The 22547-nt window shown below is 61.9% G+C and overlaps 3 protein-coding genes across 5 annotated transcripts; all 3 read left to right on the top strand.

Annotated features, from left to right (window-relative positions):
* The first annotated feature begins 25 nt into the window (after positions 1-25).
* On the top strand, positions 26-9772 carry HGS (hepatocyte growth factor-regulated tyrosine kinase substrate). The gene is made up of 21 exons (XM_083874605.1): positions 26-190; positions 544-628; positions 1020-1095; positions 1364-1456; positions 3252-3375; positions 4237-4289; positions 4744-4812; positions 5023-5147; positions 5362-5440; positions 5527-5625; positions 5833-5928; positions 6245-6283; positions 6367-6510; positions 6650-6863; positions 7044-7216; positions 7356-7496; positions 7574-7751; positions 7830-7963; positions 8217-8333; positions 8496-8591; positions 8682-9772. The coding sequence occupies exons 1-21, from the start codon at positions 154-156 to the stop codon at positions 8784-8786; spliced, it is 2277 nt and encodes a 758-aa protein (XP_083730731.1). The 5' UTR covers positions 26-153; the 3' UTR covers positions 8787-9772.
* Positions 9773-9891: 119 nt separating this feature from the next.
* MRPL12 (mitochondrial ribosomal protein L12) lies at positions 9892-13879 on the top strand. Its single transcript, XM_083874604.1, has 4 exons — positions 9892-10188; positions 10308-10388; positions 10471-10605; positions 13070-13879. The coding sequence occupies exons 1-4, from the start codon at positions 9907-9909 to the stop codon at positions 13184-13186; spliced, it is 615 nt and encodes a 204-aa protein (XP_083730730.1). The 5' UTR covers positions 9892-9906; the 3' UTR covers positions 13187-13879.
* A 235-nt stretch (positions 13880-14114) lies between these two features.
* On the top strand, positions 14115-20820 carry SLC25A10 (solute carrier family 25 member 10). Of its 3 annotated transcripts, none has more exons than XM_083874601.1 (12): positions 14115-14245; positions 17057-17176; positions 17262-17376; positions 17452-17500; positions 17815-17856; positions 18141-18184; positions 18637-18707; positions 18809-18901; positions 19127-19204; positions 19373-19429; positions 19850-19987; positions 20435-20820. In XM_083874601.1, the coding sequence occupies exons 1-11, from the start codon at positions 14156-14158 to the stop codon at positions 19949-19951; spliced, it is 861 nt and encodes a 286-aa protein (XP_083730727.1). In that variant the 5' UTR covers positions 14115-14155; the 3' UTR covers positions 19952-19987; positions 20435-20820. The 3 variants fall into 3 exon arrangements, with proteins under 3 accessions (XP_083730727.1, XP_083730728.1, XP_083730726.1); XM_083874602.1 differs by having other exon boundaries at positions 20438-20820; XM_083874600.1 differs by having other exon boundaries at positions 19850-20820.
* Positions 20821-22547: the final 1727 nt, after the last annotated feature.

The raw sequence follows: 22547 nt of genomic DNA on the forward strand, positions 1-22547 counted from the left end.
GCCGGAAGCGGAAGTGGAAGTGCCGCGCGGGGCGGGGCCAGGCCGGGCCGGAGCGATCGGGCCGGGCCGGCGGCGGGCGGACAGACAGGCGGACAGACAGACGGACAGACAGACAGACGGACTGACAGACGGACAGACAGACAGACAGGCACCATGGGGCGCGGCGGCGGCACCTTCGAGCGGCTCCTCGGTACCGGCGCGGCTCCCGCGGCGGGCGGGACGGGAACCGGGGCGGGGCGCGGCGCTCGGCCGGGCCGGGGTCCGCAGCGCTCGGCCCCGGGATCGGGCGGGCCCGGAGCACGGCGCTGGCTGGGCCCGGTCGGGGTGCGGGGCCGCAGCTCCGTGTCCCCCGCCAGGAGCGGCAGCGGCGGGGCCGAGGTTACCGGGGTTACCGGGGCTGTCTGGGGCGGGAGGGTTGGCGATTCCCGGCTGAAATCGGGGCTTTCTCCCCGAGCCCGGAGCTCCTGGGGAGCCGCCGGTGGCGGAGCGGAGCCGCGGGAGCAGCAGCCGGGCTCACGGCGGCCCGGGGATTGTTCATTGCAGATAAGGCCACGAGCCAGCTCCTGCTGGAGACAGACTGGGAATCCATCCTGCAGATCTGCGACATGATCCGTCAGGGAGACACACAGTAAGCGCTGCCGGGGTTTTGGACACGCTGTGGGCACAGCTCTGCTGCCTGCACAAGGAAGGAGACCCTGCGGGGGTCTCAGACCTGCCAGCCCCTGGTAACACACATCTCACTGTGCCCTGCTGTAAGAGCCTGAGAGGGGCTGTACAGCACACCCCGGTATGCTGGCCTGCTTCCCACACCCTGCGAGCTGCGGATTACCCCTGGCCTCAAATCCTTAGGGAAACTCAGGCTTGAATGTGCTTATTCCTTCCCAGTTTCGCTCAGTGAATGACGTACCCCTGAGCTAAGTGTGCCCCTGGTGTCAGGGGGGGATTGGTGGGGTGTCAGCAGCAGGTGGGCTCTCCCCTCACATCTGTGACCCCCTGAGAACGTGTTCCCTCTTCCCCAGGGCGAAATACGCCGTCAACGCCATCAAGAAGAAAGTGAATGACAAGAATCCCCACGTGGCCCTGTACGCCCTGGAGGTAACAGCACCTGGCTGGGAGCAGACTGGGGGCTCCTGCCTGCCTGGGCTGCTCTCCCCAGGGTTGGTTTACACAGAGCAGAAAGCCCCCAGCCACCCAGGGAGGTGAAGGACAGCTGGCTCCCAGTGCAGGGAGAGGATTGGCATGGCCCCAACACACCTCATTGCCTAAATAATGCCCCATGTTCAGCCTGCAGCGTGTGCTGGGACCCCCACAAGTTGCAGAGGAGGCAGGAAGCTGTGTGCTGATGTTGTCTTGGCCCTTGCAGGTCATGGAGTCAGTGGTTAAAAACTGTGGCCAAACAGTCCATGACGAGGTGGCCAATAAACAGACCATGGAGGAGCTGAAGGAAATACTCAAGGTAAACAGATTTATTTTACTGTCATTTTTTTTCTATGGAAAAGCAGCAGCAGCAGGAAGAAATGTATGTGTCCTTTCTTGTGTTCTCTTTGGGTAAGGAGCAGAAGGGGAACTGGAAATGCACTTCAGAAAAGAGCAAACTCGTGTGGTGTGAAAGCGTGAGTGTAGGCAGTGAAGGAGGGTTTCTGGGAAGAAGAGATGTGGTGGGATGTCTGCACTGTGAAATGGCAGGAATGTGCTGCAGAGGCTTGGGCCATTCCATGGGAAATGCTCCTGGATGCAACACTTGGGTTGGCACAGCACAGGAAAGCAGATGATGGCCTGGCAGGCCTCACCAAGGACCTGGGCAGTGGCAAAGTGAATTCCTTCTCATGGAACAATGTGAGACACACAGGGAGGTAAAGCAACAAATGAAAAACCAACGGGAGCTGCCTCTGTGCCACGGCTGTTTCACTGGCGTGTCGAGTTGTTCAGGAGCTCTGCAGGATGGGACCAGGGCTGCTGGCACTAACAAGTTTGTTGTTACAAGCTATCACCAGTCTGAAGCCTGCTGGAGCTTCCTGTGTCCTTGGACTGTGGGGAATTCCATTAGTGAAGTGGAAATGAGAACTGTCTCCAGGTCCCAACTCAGAACAGCAATGCCCAGACGAGAGCTTATTAGCTCTGTTCCTATTACTGTTCCTTATAGGAAGTCTTCCACCAGAAAGACATAAACAAACAGGTGACCCAGATCCCTGGAGGATGGGCTGTGTGAGTCCTGTCAGCTCATACACAAAGCAGGCTGTCTCTCCTGTCACCTCCCTGTTAGGGCTGACTCAGTCTCCCTGCAGGATCTTCTCCCAAGGCAGGAACACTGGCACAGCATCACAGCCAGGTGTGGCAGCACTGCCACTCCAAGGGCTGAGGAGATTGAGTCACATCCAGGGGTTTTGGGGTCCTCTCAGTCCTTGCCTGCCTCAGGAGTTTCACAACTGCCCCATTCTCCTCCCACACTTGGAACTTTGCTGCTTGTGAACACCCTATGCTGGTAGAACAGTCCAAGTTCTGATGAGGTTCAGGGCTGTGACATGTATGGAATGCAGGATTTTGCCAAATATTCTGGAAGTTGGAGCTTCAGGAGTTGTCAGTAAGCGACGCTGTGTGGGCCGAGGTCTTGGCTAACATCAGAGCCTGACAGTGCTGCTGTGCTTCCTGGGGATTTCTGGGACAGCCAGTCATGTGGATGTGATCACTTGGGCAGCTGATGACGCGGCAGCTCCGAGGCTGGCTGAGGTCACAACAGGCTTGCCAACTTTTCTCCAGTTCCTTGAAGTTGCCCCTGCCACTAAAGGGCAGCTGTCCCAGCTGTCCTCACTGTGTCATACCCTGAGATGGCTTTGAGCACTCCTGGAGGGGAGGCAGGCGAGGTGGGCTGTGCTGTGCTGGGCAGCTGCAGCTCCCACTGTGCTCTGAGTGTGGGAGGGGTGGCTCTGCTCAGGGGGTGGACAGAGCTGCTGGGCATTTGTTCTGAGCATCAAGGCCACAGCTCTGTTCAGTTGGTCTGTGCTGCTCCGAAGGACATTTTGCTGTTTGTGCTGGAGGGGGCAGTGGGGCAGCTGAAGGGGTCTGCTGTCTATGCTCTGCATTGTCCTTACTACAGGTTTCTGACAGCTCTTACCTCTCCTGAGTATTCTAAAGTCTGTCTTTCCTGTGTGGTATTTCTGGCTTCTCTTCAAGGGGTTCAGCAGGAGGTTGTTGACCCTTTGGGTTTCAGGGAGATATTCTGAGATGGGTTTTTCTCCTCCCTTCCCGTGCAGAGGCAAGTGGAGACGAGTGTCCGCAGTAAGATCCTGTACCTCATCCAGGCCTGGGCTCACGCCTTCCGCAACGAGCCCAAGTACAAGGTGGTGCAGGACACCTATCAGATCATGAAGGTTGAAGGTGAGGACTGTGGCCACCTGCTGAAGCAGCTCTGCTCTGCAGGAGCCTTGGCAGTTCCCTGCCTGGTGTGAGCAAACTCCAGACTTGCAGCACTGAGCTCTCCATTGGTTTCCAATACCCAATGAACACTTCAGGATGACTATATCCTGCTGCAGACAAGGAACAGTCCAGTGGTCCAGGAACCAAGGCAGCCTTGCTCTGGGCTTCCAGCCCAGCCAGTGCCTCAGGGCTGGCAGGGAAACCTGAAAAGCAGGAGCTGCAACTGTTCTTGGGGAGACTGGCAGCACGTGGTGCCCTCTGGGAAAACTTTGCTGTGGGGCAATTCCTTCCTCACAGGCATTTGTTCCTGTTCCCAGGATGGGTCCATGCTCCCACTTGCTGACAGTGTTGGTGTGACATTTTCCCTTCTGTCCCAGGACAGCAGTGTCTGCCTCAAGAGCAGAGTCACACTGCTGCCCCTGCTTCCTTCTGTGCACCAGAAACTGCAGGCAGTGGCACAAGCCTGGAGGGTCAGTCCACCACCCTGAGCTGGTGTTGCCAAACTCTGGCCCTTCAAGGGCTGAAACTCACAGCCCTGCCTGCCCATCCACTGGGCTTTTTATCCCCCTCAGTTTGAAGTACTGAGAAATAATAACCCTTATCCAGAGGCCCGTGATGTCCTTTGTGGGTGTGTAAGGGAAACAATTGGGGATTGTCCTCAGACCATGGCTGACAGGAGCCTTCTTCTGGTGTGTCAGAGGGAGGTGCTGGTCAAGACAAGAGGTGATGCTGAGCTGGCACCTATGGCAGGAGTTTTCAGGCAGTGGCCTCCCTGTGCCAGAGGATTCCTCTCACAACGGGGCTCCATTTCTTCTCCTGCAGGTCACGTCTTCCCGGAGTTCAAGGAGAGCGATGCCATGTTTGCTGCAGAGAGGGTGAGCTCTGTGGTGGGGGGGAGCAGCTGGCACTGTGGGACAGACCTGCTGTCCCATCCCCTTCCTGCCAAACCTGCAGGTCTTGCATTCCTCCATTTTGTGTGGATTGGAGACCATGCAGGGAGAACTGACCAGGACAGGGAGTCAGACCCATCATTCCTTCTGGTCACTAGCCTTGCAGCAGCTTGGCAGGCTGGACGTGGCAGCAGGGCATTGCTGAAGTGATTGCTGTGCAGACACTTTCCTAGAAAATCTTGTACTGACTGGGAAAGCACCACAGTCTCTAAGGAACACGGGAGGAGATAACTTGTGGGGATTAATATTTCCTGTTGAGCTGCAAATGGCTACAGTCTCCCCCATGAGACATGAGAGCCCTGTTAGCCACCAGAACTCCTGAAAGGCACAGTGCCAACACACTCCTCTGTCCTTATGCAATTTCCCTTGACCCCTACAGGCTCCAGACTGGGTGGATGCAGAGGAGTGTCACAGGTGCCGGGTGCAGTTCGGTGTTGTGACACGGAAGGTGGGTGCTGCTCCTGCTCCTCTGGATTCCCTGCTCTGCACAGCCCTGGGGACTTGCAGAACTCCCTGCAGGACTTGCTGTGTGGAAGTGTGTTGGGGACAGACCACGTTTCTGGGCTGCTGGCAGGGAAATGACAGGAGTGTCTGATGGATGGTGGCTGAAGGAGAAGGAAGGTCCTGCCACCACATTCATGTCTCCTGTCCTTCACAGCACCACTGCCGGGCCTGCGGGCAGATCTTCTGTGGAAAATGCTCCTCCAAGTATTCCACCATCCCCAAGTTCGGGATTGAGAAGGAAGTGAGAGTCTGCGAGCCCTGCTATGAGCATCTCAACAAGTCAGTACCCTTCGTGGTGGGTTTCTTTGCCTGCCACAGCTGGGACTTTGAGGGGGGAAGCATGGTGTGGAGCTAGCTCCCTGCAGAGCACAACAAGGGCTTCCCAGACTGTACAGGCTGGGCTGGCCGTCTTCCTTCCTGGGAGTGGGGTTTGCTGCTGGAACACTGTGCAGAGCTGGGAGCATTCAGTCCATACTATCACCTGTGACTACAGGAAAACTGAGGGTAAAGCTGCTGCCACCTCTGAACTGCCCCCTGAGTACCTGACCAGCCCCCTCTCTCAGCAGTCCCAGGTGAGTGGCTGCCCCACAGGTGATCTGGTGATCCTGACCTCTTTGTGGATCCCATTACCAACTACCTCCTCATCCTTCCACTTCAGCTGCCTCCAAAGCGTGATGAGACAGCTCTGCAAGAGGAAGAGGAGCTCCAGCTGGCTATTGCCTTGTCTCAGTCAGAGGCTGAGGAGAAGGAGAGAATGGTTTGTTTGCTGCGGGAATCTTGGAGGGGTTGTTGCTCTTCAGCCCAGCTGTGCTGGGCCTTAACAGATCTCTGGATGTGTCCTGGTGTGAGCAAGGCTAAAAGCCTGTGCAATAAGAGGGTGAAAGCAGAGCCAGGCACAGGCTGTATTGTGGTTGGTTTGGGGAAGCCTGGACTTTCTCTGAGTTGGCAATTTTCTCTTTTGCAGAGGCAGAAAACAACCTACTCCATGTACCCTAAGGCAGAGCCCACTCCTGTCACGTCGTCGGCTCCCCCAGTCAGCACGCTGTACTCCCCACCCGTGGTATGTCTGTGGAGTGCTGGACACAGGCCCTTCCTGAGCCCCAGTCTGCCCAGATTGTGTCCAATGTAATCCCATAGTGAGGGAGAACATTTGCCCCATTCAACCCCTGGCTCGTTCACTGTGTTTTGAGCAAGAAGGTGTTTTCTCAGCCAGGACTTAGGTGCCTCCACTGCCTCCCAGCTTGTGCCCCGTTTGAGGCTCTCACTGGTGCTCAGCACTGGTGGTCATGCATGGCCAGGTCTGAGCTGAACATCTGTGTGGGACCTGGGGGTCTCTGGTTTTGCTGAACTGCATTTCTCCATTTATCTCTTTCCAGAATTCCTCTGCTCCCTTGGCCGAGGACATTGACCCAGAGGTAAGAATTCTGGCCCTGCTAATCTGTAGCACAGGCTTGCTCCTGCGAGGCAGTGAGGCTCATCTTCCTTCTCTTCCTGGCAGCTGGCCCGGTACCTGAACCGCAACTACTGGGAGAAGAAGCAGGAGGAGGTTCGCAAGAGCCCCACTCCATCAGCACCCCTGTCCCTGACAGAGCCGGCTGTGCAGCCTGGGGAAACCCACCCTGCCCCTCTTGGGGTGGTTGAGGTAAGAGGGGGCCTGGGCCTAGGTCTGGCACCTACCAAGGAGCAAGAAGTGCCCAACTCTTGGGCTCTGCAGGCTGGCTGCTGTCTCCTGGCACTGGGAGGTCACAGCTGACTGTCTGCCCCATCCTCCTTCCTTCCAGCAGCAGTACCAAAACGGCGAGTCCGAGGAGAACCACGAGCAGTTCCTGAAGGCGCTGCAGAACGCGGTCACCACGTTCGTCAACCGCATGAAGAGCAACCACATGCGAGGCCGCAGCATCACCAATGACTCCGCCGTGTTGTCCCTCTTCCAGTCCATCAACAACATGCACCCGCAGCTGCTGGAGCTGCTCAACCAGCTGGACGAGCGCAGGCGTGCGTGGGAGCTGGGGGAGCTGCTGCCCCGGGCCTGGGTGGGCGGCAGCCAGGGCTTCCACCGTGTCAGGGTTCAGCACTCCCATGACGCAGTCTCACTGGAGAGAATCTAGTGTGGAGTGCAGGGGCAGGCCGAGTGCTGTGTCCCCACGTTCCTGAGGCTGTCCCTTCCCTCCCCAGTGTACTATGAGGGCCTGCAGGACAAGCTGGCCCAGATCCGGGATGCGCGCGGGGCTCTGAACGCGCTGCGGGAGGAGCACCAGGAGAAGCTGCGCCGCGCAGCAGAGGAGGCAGAGCGGCAGCGCCAGATCCAGCTGGCACAGAAGCTGGAGATCATGAGGCAGAAGAAGCAGGTGAGGCAGGAGAGCATGTCCAGGGTATTCCAGACCTGCCTGCACTGTGGCCCAGCCCAGGGCTGGCAGGGGTGGGTGCCCTGGTAGGAGGGGTTGTGTGGTACCACAGCTCGCAGCCAGCACAGCCCTGTTCCCACAGGAGTACCTGGAGATGCAGCGTCAGTTGGCCATCCAGCGACTGCAGGAGCAGGAGAAGGAGAGGCAGCTGCGCCTGGAGCAGCAGAAGCAGACCATCCAGATGAGAGCCCAGATGCCAGCTTTCTCACTGCCTTATGCCCAGGTGCGGCTGCTGGGGTAGGCTCCCCCTGCCAGCTTCCAGGGACTGCGACTTTAAGCTGGCTTTCCTTCTCCCACCAGCTCCAGGCCATGCCCGCGGCCAGTGGGGTGATCTACCAGCCCTCTGGGCCCACCAGCTTCCCTGGCACCTTCAGCCCAGCTGGCTCCGTGGAGGGGTCCCCCATGCACAGCGTGTACATGAACCAGGCTGCGCAGGGGGGCACTGGGCCCTACACTGCCATGCCCGTCACCGGGACTGGTACGTTGGGCAGCTCAGCCTCTGGGGGTTAGAGCTGAGCCCCAGGTGGTTGCTCCAATCTTTGCTCTCTCCCCCCAGATCCCAGCATGGTGAATGCCTACATGTACCAGCCGGGTGCCAGCAGTGGGCAGGGGCCTCAGCAGGGGCCAGCCGTGCCCACCACCACCCCTGCATATTCGTCCTACCAGCCCACACCCACGCAGGGCTACCAGGCAAGTGAGGCAGCACAGCCTGCAGCCATCTGGGACAAGGGCTGGGGGTTTTGTGGGGCTGGGCAGCATACCCAAACTCAGCAGTGAGATCTCTGAGCAGGAAGAGGGCAGGCTGCTTGGTTCCACATCTCCAGATCTGCTGTTCTTACTGTGGAAGTGGGCTGGAGTTAGATCCAGTTCCGGGCTCAAGGGCCTTGTCTGGAGACAGGAGCCATTGCTGCCTGCGCCAGCTCTCACCAGCCTCTCCCCACAGACTGCAGCCTCACAGTCCCAGAGCATCCCAGCCATCTCCCAGGCACCCCAGTCGGGCACCATGGGCTACATGGGCAACCAGTCTGTCTCCATGGGCTACCAGCCCTACGGCATGCAGGTGAGCACTCCCTGATGGGCATGGGGGGACAAGGCAGGGGTGGGCTCCAGCCCATGGAGCCATCCTGGGGGAGGCCTGGTGGAGGCTGGGGGCAGTCACCACTGCCCTGTGGGTGCTGCATGTACTCCAGCCCCTCTGACACCCACTCCCTCGTTCCCACAGGGTCTCATGTCTGCCCTGCCAGGCCAGGACACAGCTTTGAGCAGCCTGCCAGCCCAGCAGTCCTACCTGCCGGGGCAGCAGCCCCTCTACCAACAGGTGAGTGCCACCAGCCTGGGGGGTCAGGACGCAGTGGGGCACCTGTGCTAATGAAGCCACACACTAACAAGGCTGTTTCCTCTCCTCCAGGTGGCCCCAGCTGGGGGACCCCCACAGCAGCAGCCCCCACCAGCTCCTGCCCCTGGGCAGCAGCCCCCAGGCAGTGGAGAGGCCCAGCTCATCTCCTTTGACTGATTGCAGCCACAGGGCACAGGAATCTGGGGGTCCCGTGGGTCCAGTATAACACTACTCTTCAACTGAAATCACTCTGTACTTCGACTACTCGTCCTGTCCCCCGGTGTCCCAGGGGCGGTGGGGCCACGGGCTCCTCCTGCCGGCTTTGGGGACCAAGGGGCAGGGGTGCAGCTCCCCGTGCCCGCAGCCTGGGGCAGCAGCCCCCCGGCTCACCCACCCACCCTGGGCGTCTGCCGGCCCCCGGGGCCGGGCGGGAGCTCCGCCTGCCCCTGTCGTTGCCCCGGGGCTGGTGGCACCGGCCCCAAGGGCGCAGCGCTCCAGCCCTGCCCGGTCCCCGGTGCCGGCTTTGCCCCATCCCCGCTGAGCCCCGTTCCCTGCAGCGCCCTCCCGGCCCGGGGCCCTTCGCTGGGCCGGGGCTGTCCCCGTTCCCGCCGCTCTGGGCGGAGACCGAGCGCTATCGGTGACAATAAAGTGTTGGAACGAACTGCAGCCTCGTGTGCTGGGCGGGGCAGTGGGCGCCCACCGGGGCATCCCGCCAGCTAGAGGGGCAGGTGGTGTCCAAGGGCTGGCAGCAAGATCCCTTTGTACTGCCCCCGGAGTACTGGCCAGCTTCAGCTCAGTTTGAGCTTTGGCCACATAAATTTCATCCCTACAGTGTCTAGAATGTTTCTGTGCTGTAGATGCATACTCATAAATTATTAAGCTTTATGGAGCATTAGAATGTATTACTGCAATTAGTGAAAGTCAAAACGGTAAAATGACAAGGCTTTCAGATTTATTTTTGTTTCTTTTAATTTGCATTCATTATGCTTCAATTTTACCATTAACTATCGTGTATAGTATAGAAATATAACCAATTCTCCTTCCAAACATTCCGGAGAGGAAGTAACTTCTGTTCCTTCATACATGAACCTTTTTCTACTCTTATTTCGAAATGATAAATAGTAATGGATTTTATTACGATTTATTTAACTGTTCTATTGACCCGGTTTTGCCTACATCTCCCATGGTGCCTCGCTCCGCTCCCGCTGTGTCACCATTGGCTGTCCGCCGGCCGCGGGCGCGGCGCGGGGCCCGCCGGGAGCGCGCGGGGCGGAGCGTCCGGTGTCCTCGGGCCGCCATGCTGCCCGCCGCTGTGCCCGCCGCCCGCCGGGCGCTGCTCCCGGTGCTCCCTCTGCCGCCGCTGCTCCCTCTGCTCCCTCTGCCGCCCCGCCCCGCTCTCCGCAGGGTCCCCGCCGGGCTGCGGGCGCTCGGCACCGGCCCCGCGCGGCGCTCGGAGGCGCTGGCCGGGGCGCCGCTGGACACGGCGGCCAAGGAGTACTCGCCCAAGGTGCGGCAGCTGGTGCGGGACATCGCGGGGCTGACGCTGCTCGAGGTGGCCGATCTCAACGCGCTGCTCAAGGTGGGTGCGGGGGGCGGCCCGGCTCGTCCCGGTTCATCCCGGCTCATCCCGGTTCGTCCCGGCCGCGTGCCCGCCTGGCCTGGCCTGACCGGCCGCCGGTGCCGCCGCTCTTCCCGCAGGAGACGCTCAAGATCCCGGACGTGGGGGTGATGCCCGCGGCCGCCGCCGCCGCCGTGCTGCCCGCGCAGGCCGCTCCGCAGGTACCGGGCGGGGCGGGAGCGGGGCGGGCCGGGCTGGGCCGGGGCTGGGCCAAGGGGCCTCACCGCGCTCCGCTGCTTCCAGGAGGAGGAGGAGGTGGTCCCGCTCAAGAAGGAGAAAACTCATTTCACCGTCCGGCTGACGGAGCTGAAGGCCGCCGACAAGGTGAAGCTGATCAAGGAGGTGAAGAACTTCGTGCCCGGCGTGAACCTGGTGCAGGTGAGGAGGTGCTGCCCCGGGCTCGGGGTGTCCCCAGGCTCGGGGGGTTCCCCAGGCTCTGTGTGCTGCCCCAGGCTCAGGGGGTTCCCCAGGCTCTGTGTGCTGCCCCAGGCTCGGGGTGTCCCCAGGTCCAGCAGCCTCAGCTCTCTGTCCACAGGGAGCCTGGGTTTGTGCATTCAGGAGCACGGTCTGCCTGTGTGCACCTCAGTGCAGAGACGTGGGGAACAGCATTTGTTTGCAGCTTTGTCTGGCATTTTCCCTTGTCAGAAGCAGGAGATGGAGGACGAGGCTCAGAGGGAAGAGTCAGAGATGTCTGTGGCAGCCTCAGCTTCTCCAAACCTGAGAGCTGCTGTGAGCTTTCTTGCAGAAGTAGCCACCATCTCTTGCTACTGGGTTTGGCTTGCTTTTCCCAAAGCCAATGTATTTCTGAAGTTAAACGAGCCTCTCTAATTCACACATCTTGCAATCCAGGCTTCCAGCTCTTTTCAGGGCCCTTCATTTCATAGGTGGTGCTGCTTCTTTCCTTGGAGGATTCGGGCCTCAGCCCTGGGCAGTGTCTGAGCTCAGACCCTTGGCCTGGGATGGGGGCTCAGCATGTTGGGTGATGGAGCTGCTGCTGCTGGAGCATGTAACGTGCTGCACTTCTCCAGAGTGATGCTTTCATATCTTGGGGTCAATAGTAGCACCTCTCAGTATTCCAGCTGCAGCACTGAGCATTGCAGTGTCTGCTCCTGCTGTAGCCCAGGAGAGCAGAAGTGTTTGCAGATAATCTTCTAACCCATTCCTATTGCTGCATTGCAAAGCCAGCAGAGAAAAGTCAGTGCACAGGTACAGGTTTGGCTGTCCCAAGGGGATAATTCTGGCTGTCAGAATGGTTCCTCTGGAAGCCGTTCATCTGTTATTGGTCCCAAGCAAACATGAAAATACCAAACTCTGTAATGGACACAATCAGCAGATGATTGACTGGAGAGCTGATGCTGAGTGAGCTTGGCTTTGCATGTGGCACCTGCTGGACGAGCTGTTTGTTATTGCAGGCAGACTCCAGTGTGATGTTCCCAGGCCCAGCTCTTCGGGTGAAACACACACACAACACAAACAGTTGTGGAGGTTCTCCCTGCAGAGGTGCTGTTCAAAGTGGAGCCAAAGCCCATTTATTGTAAATTTTACTGCCATCCAGTCGAGGTGTTTTTTATGAGGTTTGCAGGGGGATCTGCCCATGCCCTGTAGGGCTGCCAATAGTGTGGAGGGAGACACATACAGTGATTGCCTTGGGCACTGCTGGGACCCAAACCCAGTCCTGTGGTGCATGATCAGCACACACAGACCGAGGCTGGCTGCTCCTCAGGAGGCTCATTGGGAGCTGCCCAGCAGATGTTTCCCCTCTGTCACCACCAGCCCTGGGCCCTGGCTGGGCTGGGAGCACTCTGCCTCTGCCCCATGGCTGCTGCTCCATGGGTCCCACTCGGCTTGGGCTCTGCTCTTCCCACTGAACACCAGGAGCAGCTGCTTCTCTTGACCAGGGCTGCTTTAGAATGGAGTCACACCTTGCTGAGCAGCGTTCAGAAATTAACAACTTGTGTTGTGTTGTCTGTCCTCATCGCAGTGAGCCTGAACAGGCTCCTGTCCAAATCCTGTCCTCGTGAGCAAGGACATTTCTGCCCCACTGAGCACTGCCCACACATCTCTGCCTTCTAACCCCAGCAAAAAAAAAAATTTGTCTGCCACCACAGATACGTAGGCATTGAACCCAGCAGGAATCAAAGGGACAAAACCTTTCTGCCAGGACAGTGCGTGCTGAACCCCCAAAAGTGCTGTGGCAGAGAGCTGCTGTGTGTAAGAGCAGCAGGGGCTTGTCCCCCTGGGCTCAATTCCTTCTCTATTACAGCACTGCAGTAAATTCTTTAAACTAGCTAAACAGTTTTTCAGCATGCCTTAAGTATCGGAGTGCTGCTTAGTACCAGTAATTTTGCTTGCAAAGTCCCTAAAATGTCAAAATTCTGCGTTGTCAAGTAGTCTGTGCTGGAACTCTTGTTTCAGGCAGTGCAGCTGTGTCCAAACCCTGCACTGGCCTCCCCTCCTGCTGGTACAAGTATGTGAACCAAAACATTGTCACTGAGCAGAGCCAGCCCAGGGCCAGGCGGATGCTGCCCCAGCAGGTCCCTGCCTGGGGCTCTCCCTGCGCCCTCACCTGTGCTGGGCTGCACCTCTGGCAGCACCGTGCACCTGCGGGAAGAACTGAAGGGCAGTGAATTGCAGGAAAAGGTTTCCCAGCAGATGTTGTCATCCCCTGTGGTCAGGTTTAGCTGCCTTCTGGTGGGATGTGTCCAAGTGAAAGCCTTGGGGTTTGTGCTGGTCGGTGAGTTTCCGTGGGTGGCTTAAGCAGAGGTCAGGATCATGGCTGTAAATCCAGTAATCCAGTTAGTGAAAGCCACTTTACAAGCCTCGTACTTTGTCCCTCTCGCAGGCAAAGAAGCTGGTGGAGTCCCTTCCGCAGGAGATCAAGGCAAACGCCTCCAAGGAGGAAGCAGAGAAGATCAAAGCAGCGCTAGAGGCAGCAGGAGGGACTGTTGTTCTGGAGTAGCCTCGCCGTGGAGAGATGGTGCTGCAGCTGCTGCCCAGGCTGGGCCCGGACCTTTCTGAGTGCACGTGGCACATGGCAGGAGCGCTCTCCCGAAGAATGTTTTGTGGTTTGGCAGAGCTGCTACTCCCTGCCATCACCATGAACTCTACCTTATAAATATCAAAAAACAAACCTGTAAAATGATTAATCTTTCTCAAGTGCCAGTTATCCCCGTGCTCCCCATTTCATGGAATTGGTGTTTTGGGGTGGAAATGACCTTGAAAGATCATCTCATTCCTGCCCTGCTATGGGCAGGGACACCTTCCACCAGGCAGAGTTGCTCCAAGCCCCATCCAGGCTGGCCTTGAACTCTTCCAGGGCAGGGGCAGGCACAGCTCCTCTGTGCCAGGGCCTCACCACCCTCACAGCCAAAAATCCCTTCCTAATTTTTAATCTAAACGTACTCTGAGTCTGAAGCCATTCCCCTTGTCCTGTCTCTACACGTTCCTGTAAATAGTCTCTCTCCATCTTTCTCGTAGGCTCCCTTCAGTGCTGGAGGTTTGTAGCAGCACTTCACCCACCTCTCTCCTCACTCTGCCTTTTGCTGACGCTCTCACCTCTCTGTTAAGGAGAAGAACACACTCCCGCGGGCTGTGGAGACGCGTGCAGGGTGGGGAAGTGTCCTGGATTATCCCCGCGCTCAGTGTGTGCTGCCGTTTGTACCTGCGCCTCTGCTGGGGGCTTCACCTCCCCATTAATTAACCCCTATTAATTATTCATGGCAGAGCCACTTCCCCGGCTGGGGATGGGGATGCGTGCGGGGTGGGAAGGAGGGTTCCAGAGCCCGTCGATGCCGCGCTGGCCGCGGGATCAGAGTGGGGAGCCCCGGGCCCGCCCCACCCCCTTCCGGTACCGGGAGTGGGCGTGGCTTAACGGGCGGGGGCGTGGCCTGGCCCCGGTGAGGGCGGGGCTCCGGCAGAAGCGGCGCCCATGGCGGAGGAGCGCGTTTCGCGCTGGTACTTCGGCGGCCTCGCCTCCTCCGGGGCCGCCTGCTGCACCCACCCCCTGGACCTGCTGAAGGTGAGGAGGGGGCGCGCCGGGGGGCGGCTCTGGCGGCGCCGGGAGCCCGTGCGGGGCGATGGAGGGCGAGTCCCGGGAGCCGGGAACGGTGGCGGGGGGTCTGGGGGGCTGCCAGGGGATGGGGAGGCGGTTACCGGGGACCGGCGGGGGGGAGGAGTTGGGGGGACGGTTATGGGGGCCGGCGGTGGGGAGGGGTCGGGGAGGGGGCTGGCGGTGGTGGGGAGGGTCCCGGAGAGGATGGGGAGGAGGCTGGGGGGAGCTGGGACTGGGTACGGGGGTCCTGGAGGGGCTGCGAGGGAACGGAGAGTCGATCTGGGGTCCTGGAGGGGTCTGGGGGCTGGAAGTGGCTGTAAAGGGACGGGGGGACGCTCCGATGTCCCGGACCCGCTGTAGGGACGGGGACAGGGCTGGGGGTCCCGGGGTGGCTGCGGGACCGGCTGTAGGGACCCGGCTGTGGGGAGTGGGCTGTAAAAGGGTCCCAGAACAGCTTTGAGGGGACAGGGAATGGCTGTGGGGGGACCCGGGGTGACCGTGACAGTCCTGGAGTGGCTGCGAGGGGTCAGAGCTGCCCTGAGCACTCCGGAGCAGCTGAAGGACTGCTCTGAGGGGGGGAACGGTGCCCGAGGAGGGGACAGGGCGGCTGTGAAGGTCCTTTGAGGGGATGAACAGCTGCCCTGGGGTTCTGGGAAACAAGCCTGAGTGTCCTGGAACCAGTGTCCTGCTTGTGGAGGGACAGGGAATGGCTGTGAGGGTCCCAGAGCAACTAAGGGAGCTGCAGAACAGCTGTGGAGGTGTGGGCAAACAGCTGCTGGGGCTCTGAGGAGCCGGTTTGTGGCTGTGCAGGGACACGGCTGGGGGGTCACAAAACCCAGCATAGGGACACTGAGGCTGGGGGGTCACAAAACCCAGCACGGGGACACTGTGGCTGGGGGGTCTGGGGAGCTCGGGGTGCCAGCCCTGGGAGCTGAGGAGGTGCCTTGGGCAGCCCTGCCTGGGTACAGCAGTGACCCCGGGGCCAGCAGTGCTGGACAGTGGCCCACTGGGCTCGGAGCCCCGGGCAGGGTGTCACCAGGCTCGCAGATGACCCGTCCCGCACAAAGGGCGCCGCGCGCGGCCCCGCTGCCAGCGCCCACGGATGGGACAGTGCCAGCGCTGCCCAGAGCCCTGTGCCCCGGCCAAGTGGCGACGGGCCTGGCAGCGCAGCAGCCTGCGGAGGGGGAGGGAAGAGGCAGCCCAGGACAAGGCCTGCCCTTCCCAGGGCCGTGCCTGTGGGTGAGGCTGGGACAGACAGCCCCTTCTCGCCCCACGGCGTGGAGGGAGAGGAAGATGTCCCAGGCACAGCCCCAGGAGAGGAGCCAGCCCTGGCAGGGCGATGCCACCCCCCCAGTGCTCAGGCTGTGCCTTGTCCAGCTGGCCCTGTGTGCCCAGCGGAGGCGGCTGCCAGCCCGTGGGAGCTTGTGCGGGGTGCCCTGGCAAGGTGCTAAGAGAGGGAATTAGTCTGGCACCTGCCTCTGGGGCTGTCTCTGAGCCAGCCTGAGGGCTGTGGCGTTTGGGCTGCAGCCCCACGCTGTCCTGTGTGGATGTGCAGCCCCTGCATTCCCGCGGTTATGAGCAGCACAGCCTGGCCAGCTGTTCCTGCCAGAGGATTCACACCGGATTATTGAATACAGACCTGCCTTTGGCCAAGAGTTCCCCCACAGCAGGGGCTGGTGCCAGGCCTGGGGAGACACGTGGGGCCTCAGGCTCGTACAGGACAGGGGACGAAGGGCACTTCATCAGACCACTTCATCACTTGGACCTTGGCCCCAAGTGAGGGGCCCTGGCCAGCCTGCCTGCAGAGTGGTTGTGCCCCTGGGCCAACTCTGTGCAGCCACTGGCCACCCATGGTCTGCTGGCCCTGGAGTGACCAGCAGTGACCACAGCCTGGCCAGCCCAGCCCATGCCTGCCCTTCCGGCAGACCTGGGACTGCAGGCAGTGGACCGTGTCCCTGCATGGCTCCACTGCCCTGCCCACTTCATCTGCCCCAGGCTGTGAACAGCCTCGAGCTCTGGTTGGTCCCTGATGTCCAGAATGCACCTGTGGGGATTGCAAGCAGCCCCTGCACCCCTGCTGCTGCCCCATGTGGGAGACAGTGACTGTTCCCAGTGTCCTGCAGAGTGTCCCACGACCCAGCTGTGCCACGACTTCTGTAGTGGGAGCTGGGCCTGATCCCCTGAGAGCAGCCCTTTGCTCTCCTTATCTCCTGGGGCCTTTGACCCACATGTGGTCAGAGCATGCTCCAACACGAGCCCACACAGTTTCCCTGTCCCAACCAGCTCCTGTGCCTGTTGCTGTTGCCCCTGGTGATGATGGGAAGCGTTGGGCTGCTGCAGGCAGGAAGGGGAGCGCCTGGCCAGCTGTGGGGTTCTCTTCCTGCCTGTGATTCCTGCCCTGGGGAGGAGGGGAAGTGGCTCTGCTGCATTGCATGGCCGTGATTTCCCCAGCCCAGCTGCAAACACACACTGGGCACTCACCCACTCACCTCCTGCTGGACATACACACCCCTCCACCCTGAGGTGGCCGGGGAGAGCAGGCACCACCCTTCTTCACCCTGGGGCCGGCTCTTGAGGGCAGGTGCCTGGGCACTCCTCTCTCCCTCGCTGCCTCCACCCCCCGGTGCCAGGCTGGGCCAGGCTGCTGTGGAGTGTCTGGAGCTGTTGGCCCCTGTGCTGTTCAGTGCTGTTAGCCTGAGACGTGCCCAAACCCACACTTGTCCAGTGTTCTCCCATCCCTGCCCAGCGCTGGGCTGACACCGCCGTGCTCTGCCCCAGGTGCACCTGCAGACGCAGCAGGAGGTGAAGATGAGGATGACGGGGATGGCCTTGCACGTGATCCGCACCGACGGCTTCCTGGCCCTCTACAACGGGCTCAGCGCCTCGCTGTGCCGCCAGGTGAGTGCCCGGAGCTCCTGCAGCACCTGCAGCCGCTGAGGAGCTGCCCCGTGCCGGGACACGCCGCTCATTTCCCCCCGTGCAGATGTCGTATTCCCTGACTCGCTTTGCCATCTACGACACCGCAAAGAACTACCTGGGCCAGGGCAGGCAGGGGCCTCCCCCCTTCTACCAGAAGGTGCTCGTGGCTGCGGCAGGAGGTGAGGCAGGCGGTGGGCCCTTGGCCCTGGCTCCCTCAGGGTGGATAAAGCCCTGACACAACTCTTTGGCCGCAGGTTTGACTGGAGGGTTTATAGGGACGCCGGCGGACATGGTGAACGTCAGGTCAGTTCTGTCTGCACCACCGGGGCTTTTGGCCCCGTGCATGACGGTGTTTGGGGCGGTGGGTAGTGCTGGGCTGCTCCCAACACCTCTCCTGGCCCCGTGGTCAGTGAGGCAGGAGCTCTGTGCCCAGCATGGCCAGAGCTGTTCTGCCTTTTGGGGACACCACCCAGCCCTGTGTGACCCCCAGGGAGAGCGGGAATAAAGGAGCTTTATTGGCCCTTTGTGAACGGGCAGCACAATCCACTGCCCTGTGCTGGGGCCCCCAGGGGACAGGGGGGTTCGGGCTGCCCCTCACCTGCAGCTCTGCCTTGCAGGATGCAGAACGACATGAAGCAGCCGCCGGCTCAGCGGCGAAAGTGAGTGCGGGGCCAGGGCGAGGGCTGGGGGGCTGGAGGGGTCTGGAGGGGCCGGGGGTGCGGCGGGAAGGGCTCCCCGGGGCCGCGGGGGGGCAGCACCGCACCGGGACCGAGGGATCCGCACCGGGACCGAGGGATCCGCACCGGGGCCGGGGGGTCCGCACCGGGACCGAGGGATCCGCACCGGGACCGGGGGGTCCGCACCGGGAGCACCGGGGGAGCGGCGGGGCTGCCGGGGCTGCGGAGCCTCGGGCCCTGACCTCTTCCCCTCTCGCTCCTTCCAGTTATTCCCATGCCCTGGATGGCATGTACCGTGTCCTCCGGGAAGGTGAGGCCGTGCCAGCCCCAGGCTGAGCCTGCTCCGGTGTCCCAGCAGGTGCCGGGGCGGGGCTCACCCTGGGGCTTCTCCCAGCCGGGGCACGGAGAGGGGCTGGGGGATGCCCCTGGGGCTGGGGGAGTCCGGGGGAGAGCAGGGTCTGGTATCTCTGCATGGGCTGGCTGGGGCAGGGGCTGGGGCAGGGGCGGGCAGAGCCTGCAGCCGGCACACACTTGGTGGGAAGGGGTGACCCCCTGGAAGCTGCAGCAGAAAAGCGCAGGAGGGTGGAGCAGGTGGAACAGAGGAGGAGCAGAGGCAGGGAGGAGGTCACGCTGTGGTGTGCTTCAGGCAGGGCCGTGTGAGGAGTTGGGGACACAGAGATTGAGTGTGGAAGGAGGTTCCCGGGGTAATGGGGTGTGAGTGATGGCAGAGAACTGTGCTGATCCCAATCTGTCTGTCCGCAGAGGGCCTCAAGAAACTCTTCTCAGGAGCATCAGTGGCCTCGCTTCGTGGGGCCTTTGTTACTATTGGGCAGGTAGGACAGCTCTGCTGGGCAGTGACTGGGACAGGGGCTAGGATGGTCCCTGCTGTGGCAAGGAGAGGGGAACGTGTCACTGACTGACCATGTCTCTGCAGCTTTCCTGTTATGACCAGGCCAAGCAGCTGGTTCTTGCAACTGGATTCCTGTCAGACAACATCTTCACTCACTTCCTGTCCAGCTTCATCGCTGTGAGTGGGGCTGGGGTCTGGGGGCAGAGCTGGGGTCTGGGGGCAGAGCTGGGGCTGGGTTTGCCTGCAGCCAGGTTCAGAGTGTCAGCTCAGTGGGGCAGGGCTGGGCTCGGTGGCTCCAGGAGGCTCCTGGGCTGAGGTCGGTCCCAGGGTGGCTCTGAGTCTCTCCAGTGGCCACAGCAGCTGCTGGCACAGAGGTCTCCTGACCTGGCTGACTCTCTGCAGGGCCTGTGTGCCACATTCCTGTGCCAGCCCCTGGATGTGGTCAAGACCCGCATGATGAACTCCCATGGAGAGTACCGGGTGAGCTGCCCACCTTGCCCACCTTTCCCACCTTTCCCACCTTGCCCACCTTGCCCACCTTGCCCACCTTGCCCACCTTGCCCCTGCCTGTCCTCCCATCTCTGTGCCACACGTGGCAGCTTTTGCCTCCCAGCCCCTCCCACCTCATCTCTCACCCTCTCCCTGCAGGGAGTCGCCCACTGTGCCGTGGAAACTGCCAAGCTCGGGCCTCTTGCCTTCTACAAGGTACCTGCCTGGGGGTGCGTGGGGTGGGGCAGGCTGGGCCCAGCTGGGAGCAGAGCTTGTGGTCCAGAACAGTCCTGGGCCAGGGGACCTTCCAGGTTCTGCTGTGGCAGCCCAGCTGCCTCCTGCAATCAGGCTTTTATCTGCCTGGCCCGAGGTATTGCAAGCCCTGGCCTCAGTGGGACTCAGCCTGTGCCCAGGCACCACAGCTGGGGCCCTGCTGCACCCATCAGGCTCCCAAACAGCAGTGCAGGTGCCAGAGGGGCTGGCACACGGTGCTGGGACCTGTGTGCACCGTGGTGGCCGTGGTGTGACAGCGCCTGCTCCAGCCACTGCTGACCCACACCTGCTGCTGCCAGGGCTGGGCTGCTGGGACAACCAGGGGCAAGCACACACTGACTCTGCCCCTTCTTGCTGTCTCAGGGCTTCGTTCCTGCTGCTGTCCGGCTCATTCCTCACACCGTTCTCACCTTTGTCTTCCTGGAGCAGCTGCGCAAATATTTTGGGATCAAAGTGACCACCTGAGCCTGAGGGACCAGACCCTGCCTTGCCCCGGGGGGGGTGAGCGTGTGGGTCACCCCCAAGATCCCAGAGCCCCTCTCTGCTCTCTGGGGCCAATGCCATTCCCCCTCATCTCAACTCTACTCCTGTGCCTTGCCAGAACCTGTGGCCAACCCCCCCTTGCAAACCTCTCACCCCCATTCTCGGCATCTCCACCTCTGCATTACTGCTTCTGGGGTTTTTGTGGGGGGGTTCTGTCTTCCCACTTCTCTGCTGGCTCTGAGTTCTGTCCTTGCCCCCCTCAGCCTTGTCCCTGCTGTGCCCCAGAAGCAGGACTGTGCTATCTCAGGGAGTAGGGAGATCAGATCCTGGCTCTGGACCTCATCACAGAGCCCACGGGGCTGGGGGGGCTGCTGACCCCACGGCTGTGGGGCTGGGGCGTGGGGCAGTGTGTGTGAGGCCTGTCCTGTCTCTGCCTTTACCCTGCGTGTTCCTCCCTCACCCCAGCAGAACCTGGACCTCCTGCCCTGCTCCTGGCCTCCCACCCTCTGCTTCTGCTTGGCCAAAACTCCTCAGCACTGCTGGGCTCTTCAGGGATTGTGCCTCGTACCAATGATGGTGGGGGACATGGCCTTGCTCTGGCAGGGCCTGTAATGCCTGCCTGGGGACCCCCCACTGGATCCGGCCTCTGTGGGGCATCCCCCACCCCACTCTGCAGCCTCACTCACCTTTTAGGGCCGGGCAGACCCCCAGCCCCTCACCCCACCCCGCCCAGTGTGTGGGGGCTGTGAGCAGCAGCCCCTCCACTGTGTGTACCCCTGTATGTGCTGGCCCCAAAGAATCAAAGAACTGGAATATCTGAGACCTTGAAGTATAATAAAGAGTGAAGGTGGCACAGGGCCTGCTGTCCTGTTGGGAGGGGAGAGATGCTGCACCCCGTTTTCATGGCTGTGGGCGTGGGGTGGGAGCTGAGCCCCCAGAGCTGAGAGAGGGTGGCAAGGCTTGGCCCTGGCACTGTGCCCATAGGGAATCTTCACCCCGCTGGCCCTGTGTGCAGAGGGGGCCGTGGGCAGCTCCAGGGCCAGCCCTGTGTGCAGAGGGAGCCGTGGGCAGCTCCAGGGCCAGCCCTGTGTGCAGAGGGGGCCGTGGGCAGCTCCAGGGCCAGCCCTGTGTGCAGAGGGAGCTGTGGGCAGCTCCAGGGCCAGCCCTGTGTGCAGAGGGAGCCGTGGGCAGCTCCAGAGCCAGCCCTGTGCCCGGTCCCAGCCGGGCAGCAGCTCCAGGGCCGGGCTGTGCCAAGGGCTCCTGTCCCCCCTGCGGGAGCTGCCTCCGGGATGTGACACTAATTGGGCCCCGGCGCTGAGCACGGGCAGGCTGGCACAGCACAGCACTGAAAGCTTGTCACCTTAACAAGGCCTAATGATGCTGGCTGCCATCACCGCTCTGGGCTAATGCCCAGCCGCAGCAGAGGCCGTGGGCAGGTGAGGGAGTGCTCAGGGAGCTGGCCCCTCTCCTCAAGAGTAGCTGGGGGCTGCCCTGGCTGTGCTTGCTCATCCCCCACGTCCTGCAGCCCTGTCCCGGGGCTCAGGGAGCTGCTCTGTGTCACAAATGGAGCAGGAAAGCAGCAGAGCCCCGTGGCCCCCCAGCAGCGCAGAGCCTGCTCAGCCCCTGTCCCAGCGGCAGGGACATTCCAGCCGGGCTGTGGCCCCACCAGCGCTGCACTCCCGGTGTGCCCGTCCCCTCAGCACATCCCTCGTGGCAGCCCAGGCGCAGCAGTGACAGTGACAGCGGCAGGACAGGCTGTGCCAGACACCGCCGCGAGCACAGCGCCCGCAGCCGCAGAGCGGGGGCACCACTGATCTCCCGAGCGGCAGAGAACGCGGGGCCGGCAGCAGCCGCCCGTGGCCGTGTCTGTGCTGGCCGCTCCTGCTCCCGCCCTGCCCGAGGGGCTCCCCCAGGGCACCGCTCTGTCCCCACCAGGTCGGGCTGGGGTCTGCCAGTCCCCCCAGAGCCCCATCCTGGCCTGGAGGGTGCCAGGGCCATCCCCAGCCGTGGGTACAATCCCGTGGCAATGGCAAAGCACCCGCGGGCCCCTCTGCCCACACCCACCGGGAATTCCAGCCATCAGAGCGGGACCCCGAGGGGGGCAGCTCTGGGGGACCCGGGGCCGGGCTGGTACCGGGTCCATCCTGGCTGTACCTGCGCCGCCACGGCCACCCCGCACATTTCATGTGTTCGTGCCGGGGGCCGGACAGGGCACCGCGGGCCGGGGGCTCTCCGGGATCCCTCTCCAGCCCCGGCCGGCCGGTCCGGGCTGTGTTTACCTGCAGCGGGACAGCGGCGGCCGACACCGGCCCGTCACCGCCGGCCGCGGCCGGAGCGCGGGTGTCCGGGCGGCTGCAGGCGGCGCGGCCGGATCCCTCCGTGTCCCCGGGGGTCCAGCAGCCCCGGGGCGGCGCCGGCACCTCCCGGGGAAGGGACCCCGGGCCGCTCCGCGGGGCTGGCGAGGTGCAGTGCCCCCGGCGCACCGCCCGTGCCCGCCGAGCCGGTGCCGGGACCGGGGCGGGGCAGGCAGAAGCGGCGGCGCTCCCGCAGCCCCCGGGAACCGGGGCCGGTGATGCCG

The sequence above is a fragment of the Zosterops lateralis genome (genome assembly GCF_965231275.1).
Source record: "Zosterops lateralis genome assembly, chromosome: 18".
In the NCBI taxonomy this organism is placed as follows: Eukaryota; Metazoa; Chordata; class Aves; order Passeriformes; family Zosteropidae; genus Zosterops; species Zosterops lateralis.

Bases quoted from the DNA above. Each gene is read 5' to 3' on its own strand.
- HGS (XM_083874605.1), top strand. From the start codon at position 154: ATGGGGCGCGGCGGCGGCACCTTCGAGCGGCTCCTCG. The intron at 7,497-7,573 runs GTGCGGCTGCTG...TTCTCCCACCAG, and splicing joins TCTCACTGCCTTATGCCCAG to CTCCAGGCCATGCCCGCGGC. The intron at 7,752-7,829 runs GTACGTTGGGCA...CTCTCCCCCCAG, and splicing joins CATGCCCGTCACCGGGACTG to ATCCCAGCATGGTGAATGCC.
- MRPL12 (XM_083874604.1), top strand. From the start codon at position 9,907: ATGCTGCCCGCCGCTGTGCCCGCCGCCCGCCGGGCGCTGCTCCCGGTG. The intron at 10,389-10,470 runs GTACCGGGCGGG...CGCTGCTTCCAG, and splicing joins CCGCGCAGGCCGCTCCGCAG to GAGGAGGAGGAGGTGGTCCC. The intron at 10,606-13,069 runs GTGAGGAGGTGC...TCCCTCTCGCAG, and splicing joins CCGGCGTGAACCTGGTGCAG to GCAAAGAAGCTGGTGGAGTC.
- SLC25A10 (XM_083874600.1), top strand. From the start codon at position 14,156: ATGGCGGAGGAGCGCGTTTCGCGCTGGTACTTCGGCGGCCTCGCCTCC. The intron at 17,177-17,261 runs GTGAGTGCCCGG...CCCCCCGTGCAG, and splicing joins GCGCCTCGCTGTGCCGCCAG to ATGTCGTATTCCCTGACTCG. The intron at 17,501-17,814 runs GTCAGTTCTGTC...TCTGCCTTGCAG, and splicing joins GCGGACATGGTGAACGTCAG to GATGCAGAACGACATGAAGC.